At 34.9% G+C, this 10,768-nt stretch overlaps 1 protein-coding gene across 1 annotated transcript in view; it reads left to right on the top strand.

The window, feature by feature from the left end:
• Positions 1 to 10,768, top strand: part of LOC106870007 (delta-like protein 1) — an 89,357-nt gene that overhangs the window by 46,031 nt on the left and 32,558 nt on the right. The window contains exon 2 of the mRNA XM_052972575.1: positions 9,604 to 9,894. Coding sequence (XP_052828535.1) covers positions 9,604 to 9,894 — 291 coding nt within the window. The remainder of the gene's footprint in view (positions 1 to 9,603; positions 9,895 to 10,768) is intronic.

Genomic DNA, 10,768 nt, shown 5'->3' with positions numbered 1-10,768 from the left:
TATATATATATATATATATTTGTGTGTGTGTGTGTACATTTATACACGTAACACATATGCATTAAGCATACATACAAATTTATATATATATGTATAGTCTCTATTTTTTCTCTCTGGTCTAAAAGGTGGATAAAAGTAATCGAATATATTCTATTAAATTCAGTTCTTCGTATGTGGTGCTTGGCTTTTCTTTGCACATTATTTCCAGGAGCAATCTTAATCTGCAATATACAAATGGTGTGGTTGTATGCGCGCGCATATGCTTATATGCATCCATCTTATTTGAGAGTGTGTGAGTGAACCTGAACACATGCAAACATCTTCCTACATATATATATATATATTTATATACACATGCATACATATACGTATTTATAAGTTATGTCATATAAATTATTACTGAGTTCGTTATTCTAGTTTGTGGTTTTCTTTGTTCCAATTAATGCATTTATGTATGTATGTGTATGTATCTATATATGTATGTGCATGCATGTACGAAGGAATGAGTAAAAATACACATAGACGCGCGCACACACACACACACACACACACACACACACACACACACACACAGAGGCAAAGAAAGAGAGACAGAGAAAAAGCGGAAGATTGAAAGAGAGAATTGTTTGCAAGTATGTATATATGGCTGAGCAGTTGAGTGTTATGGCAGAAGAGGAAAAAAATAGAATTCAATACAGAAAAGAAAAAAAAGAAAACGAGTTTATCAAAAACGAAAATAACAGTAAAGGTAAAAGAAAGAAAATGTAGGAAAGAAAGCTAACATAATAGATGATGATGGTTATAATAAATAGATAGGATTATGATAAGGATTATGATGATAAAAACGAAGATAAAGAAGGCGAAAAGCTAATGCTGAAGGTTTTCTTGTCTTCTTTATTTTTTACAGCTCTCTTAACCTCGCTGCTTGCCGACAATTATCTCCCCATAATTCAAGTAATACCAAAAATAAAAATAGAAATAAAAAGTCAGTAAAAAAAAAAGCGGAAAATTAAACGTTGAAATAGGAAGATGAAAGAGAAAGTAAAAGCAATATATACAACAAACAAACAAACAGAAAAAGAAAAGAAAAGTAAAGACAACTGACTCGTTTAACTAGGCATGAGGTGTTATACTTTATTTTTAAGGAGAGACGGAATGTGAGTTAAGGCCGTCCATCCTTTGTTAAAGGGCATTTATGGCATATATGAAGAGAATTAGCTTCAAACAGGAAACTTGCCAGGAGCTTATAGTTTAACGTACGGTGTTCACCTAAGACAGAAGCATGAATGTACACAACACATATGAATACATGAACACACATATATACAACACACACTAAGTATATATTAACTATATATAGCACCTTAACTACTTATGACACCTTGGGGAAGTGTCTTCTACTATAGCCTCCTATAGCCTTGTGAGTGGATTTGGTAGATGAAAACTGAAAGAAGCCCGTCGTATACATACATATATATATATATATATATATGTGTGTGTATGTATTTGTGTGTGTATATGTTTGTCCCCCACCATCGCTTGACAACCGATGTTAGTGTGTTTACGTCCCCGTAACTTAGCGGTTAGGGAAAAGACCCGATAGAATAAGTACTAAGTTTACAAAGAATAAATCCTGGGGTCAATTTGTTTCGACTAAAGGCGGTGCTCTAGCATGGCCGCAGTCAAATGACTGAAACAAGTAAAATAGATAGATAGATAGATAGATGGAGCCTGTGCAATAGTAGTGATCATTTGCGCAAGGTAGCGTGCAATAGGCTCAAACAAGAAACCGTGTGGTTACGAAGGAAACTTATTAAAATACTCGTCATACGTTTATACGTACTGAATATGCTGAGTGAACACTTACGTTCTACCAAATGGAAATACGCTCCACATACACACACGCACACTGATATAAGCACATGTCAAAACGTGTGTATTTACGTGAATGATTTTGTTATGTCATAGACATATGTCATTACTCAGTGAAATGGACGCCATTGAGATTTTATAGCTGACAAATATTATACACGTTTTCGTAGTCAAGTTCAGTGAGGCAAACATAAATTATTCCACTTATCACATAAAAAGATTATTATTATTATTATTATTATTGTTGTTGTTGTTGTTGTTGTTAGTAGCAGCAGCAGTAGTAGAATTGGTATTTTGTTGTTGTTAATGCTGCTAATTCAGGATCTCTAACCCTCACAGAAATGTATGTGTATCTCATACTCTCTCCTTATCTCTTTCTCTTTCTTCCTCCCAATGCCTTCCTTTTCCTCTCTGAATACATACTTATTAACTCATTGGTGTCATAACAGCGTTTTGCTTCATTGTTTTAATGTAATATAGAACATATCTATAGATTTATTAGCCATCATTGTGTATTACGACGATTACGCGATGTGTCTGTACAATATGTTTGTTGACTGAAAATGAGGGACCAACTATCCATGAACCCAATACTTACAAATCCTTTATAATTCTTTCTAATTTTGACACAAAGCTAGCAATTTTGAGGAGAAAGGGCAAAGTCGAATACATCGGAACCAGCTCTTGGCTGATACTTATTTTATTAACCCACAAAGGATGAAAGGCAAAGTCGTCCCCAATGGAATTTGAGCCCAGAACGTAAAGTGCAGAAAAAACGCCACTAAGCATTTTTTTTCCGACGCGCTAGTAGTTTTGCCAACTCGCCGCCTTGATTTGTATAAAGCCACTTATATTCCTTTCTGCTATAGGCCTAAAATTTCGGGTGGATAGGTTGATTACATTAACCTCAGTAGTCAACTGGCACTTATTTTATCGACTCCAGAAAAGATGAAAGGCAGAGTCGACCTCGCCGGAATTTGAACTCATCGCCTTGATTAGTATAAAACCACTAATATTAAAGGTTAATTCAACTGGATAAACCAATTTACATTTTTAACACATTTGTAGTAGCTAAATTGAACATTAAACAGCAGGTGTGCTAACAGCAGGGCTCAGTTTCAGTGCTATAATATACTATAGAACATATGTACTGATTTTTAGCCAACCAATGAAAACGAAGCGAAAGAGTGCTAAGACAAATAATATTTTATTCGGTCTTGCTGCTTATAAAAGTATCACATATGTAAATTAGACTATCCAGTTTACTTTGCCCTTCATACTAGCGATTTGTAATAAGTGTTCGTGGACGGTTAGTATACTTTTTTTAATGGAACTCCGTCAATTACGACGACGACTGTTCCAATTGATCCAATCAACCGAATAACCTTCTCGTGAAATTAACGTGTAAGTGGCTGAGCACTCCACAAACACGCGTACTCTTAAAGTAGTTCTCGGGGAGATTCAGTGTGACACAGAATGCGACAAGGCTGGACCTTTGAAATACATATCTAGCTCATTTTTGTCAGCTGAGTGGATTGGCGTATCGTGTAAAAAAAAGTGTCTTGCTCAAGAGACACAACGTGCGCCGGGAATCGAACTCACGACCTTACGATTGTGAGCCGAATACCCTAACCACTGAACCACGCGCTTTCATGCATATATTACATATATATCATACACGTACCTACATACAACGTATATGTTAGCGCTATTTGACAGCGTAAGTACCATAAGGGAGAAACAAGAACCACTGTAGATACTCATAAATGTGTTGTTGAACAGCTTTCTAGAGTCCATACCGTGGTACACACGTAGAACATCCACTCACCTTATAATTTAGTCTACACATGTCCACATCTGTCTATTTCTTCTGCACCCTCCTATTTCTCGTGGTGCGGATTCTGTAATTCCTTGTTCTGCCACTCTGCCACCTCTTAAAATGCTATTCGACATCTTTATTTTGAACTGTATCTATAAGTATGCATGCATAGATTTCTACGTATGCATGAATGAATGAATGAATGTATACACATTATATGCAGTGTAATCTGTGTGTGTGTGTTTATGTATGTATACGCATATATGGTGTACTATGTATGTGTGTGAGTGTGCGCGTATGATAAGACAAGCAAGCACACATAGACCGTACTATTTTATATTACTTAATATAAGTAGTACCTGGTTGGCTCTGATCAGAGAGACCTATGATCTAAGGTTCTTCAGCAATTGCTATTTAATCCTTTTGTATAACAGAGACAAACTATCCAACTCATCCTTTACTTATTTACATATTTTCTTTTCAAGACCGTAGGGCATTTGTAAGGGAACTTTAGCTGCTATTTCTAGTAGACCGAATGACACTGGAAGATCTCCCCACTCCTCATTGACATTGTTTCTGTCTTTTCTTATTGCTCTGTATATGAGTTTGCAACTCCCCCGCTAACTGATGACAAACTACTTGACATTTAACATCCATTTATCTTGAACTTTAGTTGACTTGCCTATTATTCAGCATCGTTGCAGCTTCATAGAGAATATATAGGCAGACACTTAAAGACGTACTCATGCACATTTATCTATCTATCTCTCTATCTATCTATCTATCTACACATACGTATATACATACATGAGCATGTCTAGACATGCAACTATATGCATGAGAGTACATACATAAAACAAAACATACAAATCTGCACATATACATACATACAAAACTACCTTGGTGATGTTGTTGGAATTCCAGTGAAAGTGCCTTGGATCTAAGTTAGAAACAGGCTCTTTCTCTATTTGCAAGAAATCTTGAAATAAAAGTGAATAATGACATGCATACATACAAATAAACAAAAAGGACATCTGTAGACCATTGTTAAGGAGTTTGCAAATCCGGTTCACAAGATACACCTTCAGCTTCATACCTATTATTATTAGTGCAGCAGGATACCTACCAACCCGTCTGGGGCAAAGTGTGGTTGAATTTGGGTTTTGGGGGAGAAAACGGAAAATCTTTAATTCATACACCACAAACGATCACGATATCTGGGACTATAAAGATTTCCAAGACCTTTAGATTTAAAGGATGATGAACAAAGCAAAATGCTTTCCTTCAAAATCTTAGTACCAAGCAAGTGGCCAGTCAGAATTTTGAGATCATTACCTGCTCTTTCCAACAATGAAGAAACAACATTTTTGTTTTATCTCCTAATCTTATTTCTTAATTTTTCTCAAATTTGCTTAACTTATAATTTACATAAAATGAAGTGACAACAATGACATCATAAAACATAAGTTTCATACAAACAGTATAGCATTCATTTCTTCTTTAGTCTGTTGACCATCATGATATGTCGCCTGACCTCTTCATTTGTTTGTTTCTTTTTTTTTTTGTCTGTTGGTCACCATGGTGTGTAGTCTGCTCATTTTATTTCACTTGGTGAAACTAGGAAATCTGTCTTTCGGTTGTGTGTCTGTATTTCCCTCAATAAAATTCCTTAGATAAATATATATTACGATATGATACAAAAAAAATTACTGAGGGAGGTGAAAATGTGACGTGTCGGACATTTATCCTTTTTCAGAAAGGAGAAACACAAAGATAACTCACTGTAATATATATTTATCTACCATACTCTTTCGACTATTTATACAAGTGCCCTTTAGGCATTATCTTAGTTCTTTCTTTTTATATATTATTCTCATTTGCATGATTTGCATCGACTCATATTGGCATATGCAATTTTTAGTACCCCCATACACTCATACACTTGCATAAACAGACGCACAAAACAGACACACGCACAAACACATTTATAGTGGTTGTAAAGAGGAGTTATAGTTCGTAGTAAAGACCATTTGAATCCCTGATTCTTAGAAAAAGAGAGAAAGCAAAATAAATGAATAAATATATAGATAATAAAGGAGAGAGATGGTCGAATGAAGCGGAGATAGCAGTAGCAGCAACAACAACAAAAAAAAACCCTGGGTTGATGACCATGACTGCTGGCTTCAGGCGAAGAAAATAGCTTACAGCTCCGAGAATAGCTAAGGCGGAAGCAAATGGAATTATGACGATAAGATGGTGAATGGAAGAAGGCAAGAAACCGTTGGGGATAGAAAGAAAGAAAGAAAGAAAGAAGTGACTGTAGACTGTAGACAAGTGAGAAGTTAAAACGAAAAAGAAAAAAAAAAGAAAACTAAACAAAAGGAACAGGTGTTGAGCCGTAAAGGTTTGTTTATAACAATTTGGTTAATATAAAATTACAAATAAGTACGAAGCTGACATAAACACAATGGTCTTGATATAATCTTGAAGGCGGTGCCCCGATATGGCCGCAGTCAATGATGGAAACTAGTAAGAGTGTACATGTATGTGTGTATGTATGTATGTATGTATCTATCTATCTATCTATATATATATATATATATATATATATATATATATATATAAAGGAGAGAGAGAGAAAGAGAGGAAAGGAAGAACCACAAGTAGATGAAACGGATGTACTGTAAAGTACTTGGGGGTCAACACAGATGCCTCTTCAAGGTGGCACATCCTGCTGGCAGCAGCAGTGAAACCTATTTGAAATAACATCCCTCCAGCCTTTTTCTAAAACGGACAGACGAATACGTTAGATACATAGCGTAACAACGCATAATGCCTCTTCGATCAGGGTTGATTCAAGGTAACTAACGGTAACCGACAAAGGTTCCTGGTAATTGTAATGATGAGAAAGGAAGGCGGCAGTAGATACACACCCGCGCTCCAGATACATACCCGCGCTCGCGCACACATGCACATCCTCGTGCACTATTGATGCTAGCAACGGACGTTGTAATGGCGATTATATTAAAAAAATATGTGAGTACAGAAGGAAAATATTGGCAAACCATATTTGCGGCTTTTCTGAATGTTGGTATGTGTATGTTTCAACGTGTATGTATAGGGATATGCGTACATAGGTACATACTTACACACGTTCATATATATATATATATATAAAATAAGCGTGTGTGTGTGTGTGTAGATATATATATATATGTGTGTATATGTGTGTGTGTGTGTGTGCGTGTATATATGTGTGTGTACGTATATAAATATATATATGTAGATATATATATATGTATATATATGTATGTATATACATGATTTATATATATATATGTATATACATGATTTATATATATGTATTATACTCTTTTACTCTTTTACTTGTTTCAGTCTTTTGACTGTGGCCATGCTGGAGCACCGCCTTTTAGTCGAGCAAATCAACCCCAGGACTTATTCTTTAGAAGCCTAGTACTTATTCTATCGATCATATATATATACACACACACATAATATATGTGCGTATTTGTGTGTGTATAGGTATATGTGTGTGCATACATACATTCATATATGTATATATATGTGTGTGTGTGTGTGTGTGTGTGTGTGTATACTCACGCGCACACATACACGCATTGTGTTTATTGTGTTGCTGTTATTTCTGCTTCTGTTACAGTTGTTGTTGTTTTAAGATGGTATCGCCCAAATTTATAATAGTATTTGTGAAGCAACACTTTTGCTTGATGGTTTAATTTATTACTTTAGCACTTTTACTTCCGCAGGCGGAAGTAAGCAAACAGAACGAGTTAAATAAAGAAAACACAAGTAGTAAAATAGCAAACGTATCCATTAAAAAAGTACAGAAAACTTACATAAATAAGTAAGCAAATAATTGAACAAACAAATAAAGAAAAAGAAGGAAAGTTCCACCCTTTGCTACCTGGACTAACCTAGTTCTCTACGCCAAACATTAACGTTACTGATACTTTCAACTGCTGATGCCTGGTATGAATTATTATTATTTTATCTTTAACTGTTATGTAATACTGGAACTGGCATTACGATAGAGTGAAGAACGTTGTAATATACCGGAACGTGTCCTGTACACGCGCATACACACACACACACACACATAGATATAGATATATATATATAGAAATATATAAATGCATATATGTATACATAAATATAAACGTATATATATATGCATATGTGAATATTTATATGCATAAATGTATGTATATATATATATTCCGAGTTCGATTCCAGGCAGCGACCTTAATAATGATAATAATAATAACAACAACATCAAAAAATACCTTAGGAATGAGAACCCAGGTTCAAATTTCCCCAAGACACCTGATGAAAGCTGGATAGTATATCAGCCGAAACGTTGTGTTAACAGCAAACACGATGAGGACAAATATCCGTTAAATGTAAATAATGTAAATAATGTACATAATTCCTCATCTCTTAAATATAGAACTGAATATTTTCATAGGTTAACACTAAAAGCAAAAAGATGTAAAACAGAATATTGTGCAATATTACGTTTTTGTTATTTCTAATTTCCACTTGTTTGAAATGTTGTTTAACAATTTGAATACTAACTTATTTCTGAACACTGAGTTTATGTGAAATATAAAACCAAACTAAGTATAGTGTGCGATAAAAAATTCGAATAAATCTATATTTTATTGGGTTTATTGCTTTTAGTGTATGTATGTATGTATGTATGTATGTACGTATGTATGTTTATACATATGCATCTACATATATAGATGCATGTATAAACATATATACATGTTCATACACACATAGACATATATCAATACATACATAAGTACATACGTATATGAATACAAACGCTCTCATAGACACAAATACATGTTTATATACGTAGCCTCTTTTTTATCAAGAGTATTATTATTAAAACTGAAGCTGATAGTTCGTCTGGCGACTCCAGGCGACGACTCGCCTGAAGATCGTAGTAGTCTGAAACTCGAGTCTCGAAAAAATGTCTCCCGGATTCGGTTTTAATAAAAAAAACTATATCCTCTACAAAATGTATTGAGCACCTCTTTCTCATTCGTTGATTATTGCGCGCACACACACACACACACACACACACACACACACACACACACAAATGTTTGAACTGAAATTTTGCTTAAAGTTTACATTTCGTCATTGTTTATGATCCCCACTATTCTGTTTTACATCATTCGCGAACCATCAAATTATACAAACGAATCTACGATCAAAAATGTTTTTTCTATCTCTTTGATGATGTGAACAGACAAGTGTTCCTCGACAATCATTCATCTCAAAGTCACATGTTAAGTCCACGAAAAGAACGATCGAGCAAATAAATGTTTATATTTCCACGTCTGGTTTGATTTATTTTACATAATATACTTATAAGCATTTATTTACCTATGTATAAATGTATGTATGTATGTATGTATGTTATCAGTCAGTTTCATTTCTGTATTTCTTGTCAATAGAGAAAGAGCCGGACCTTAACATAGATTCAAGGCTCCTTCATTGGAACTTTTATCAACATCATCTAGGTATTTGTGCACATGTGTGTGTGTGCAGTATTTGGTGTTAGTGTATGCGCAGATTTGTATGTTTGTTTTATGGATGCGTTTTTATGTATATATTTTAATGTTTAGGCGTATGCATATGTATTTATGCGCAGATTTGTATGTTTGTTTTATGGATGCGTTTTTATGTATATATTTTCATGTCTAGATGCATGTATGTATGTATGTATGTATATATGTATTTATGCATGCATGTATTATCCACTTCATCTTTCTCCATCCCCTTATCCTCTTCTTCCTTAGTTTCAGTGTTGTTCCTATTACTGTTAATAATGTATTGTGTCCTGTCTCTTTTTGCAGGTGAGCGGCCTAGGTATATTCGAAGTCCGGATAGTTTCTTTCTATAACAGCGACAGCATCACCCAAACACGAACATGCTGCGAAGGTAGCACTGAAAATTCTGTTTGCTCAGAAAAGTGTCGGACTTTCTTTTCCATATGCTTGATGCATTACCAAAATCCACCCCCGTTGGATTCTAAATGTACTTTTGGTGCTGATATGACCCCAGTTTTGGGAGAAAGCACATTTCATCTAGGATCTCATGCTAACATCATGAGAACCATTAAACTGCCGTTTTCCTTCGCGTGGCCGGTAAGTCTTTTTGTTGGGTTTTGTTTCTTTCTTAATTTCAGCTAATTTTTTTTTGTTTTGTTTTCGGTATATGCTTTTGAAGCAATATTAGTTTAATATAGCTAGCTATGTATCATTTTTAATGTGTATATACCATTGAAAAACAAGTTTCAGTTGCATTCGTCTAGAGATAATATCTCTTATATCGAAGGTAATGAATCACATCTAGGCATATGGTTGGCTGTGGCTACAAGCCATCGATAAGGCCCGACTAGGCTAAAATGCAAATTGCGTTCCCGCGAGCCACTTGTTGAACAATTTTCGTCTCCATCTAATATATATTGTATTTTTAGTTATAGCCTGTCAATAAAAGATTTTATCTCCGAACGTATACCGCAGTAAATTTGCTTTTCAATGCTGTATATTCATTTTTGTATTTTCAATTTCACTTGTGAACTATAATCCCATTAGATATTTGGAATACAAACAAAATATCTACGAATCCAATCCGATATTCACAGAAACCTAACGACTGCATGTGACAGGAAACGATCAGAGACTCTTCGTTTAGGGAGATCATTTATAACATTTAGATAAAACATTGCACTACAGCTGCAGCACAGCATACTGTGTAATATTCTGTATGGCATAATTGATTCTGCAGTATTCTGTAGAGAATGTTATATCTTGTTGATATTATTTGTATTAAAAGTTCACAGGAGTGGCTGTGTGGTAAGTAGCTTGCTTACCAACCTCGTGGTTCCGGGTTTATTCCCACTGCGTGGCACCTTGGGCAAGTGTCTTCTACTATAGCCTCGGGCCGACCAAAGCCTTGTGAGTGGATTTGGTAGACGGAAACTGAAAGAAGCCCGTCGTATGTATATATATATATGTA

The sequence above is a fragment of the Octopus bimaculoides genome, chromosome 13 (assembly GCF_001194135.2).
Source record: "Octopus bimaculoides isolate UCB-OBI-ISO-001 chromosome 13, ASM119413v2, whole genome shotgun sequence".
In the NCBI taxonomy this organism is placed as follows: Eukaryota; Metazoa; Mollusca; class Cephalopoda; order Octopoda; family Octopodidae; genus Octopus; species Octopus bimaculoides.
This window is presented reverse-complemented; position numbering and strand designations above follow the sequence as displayed.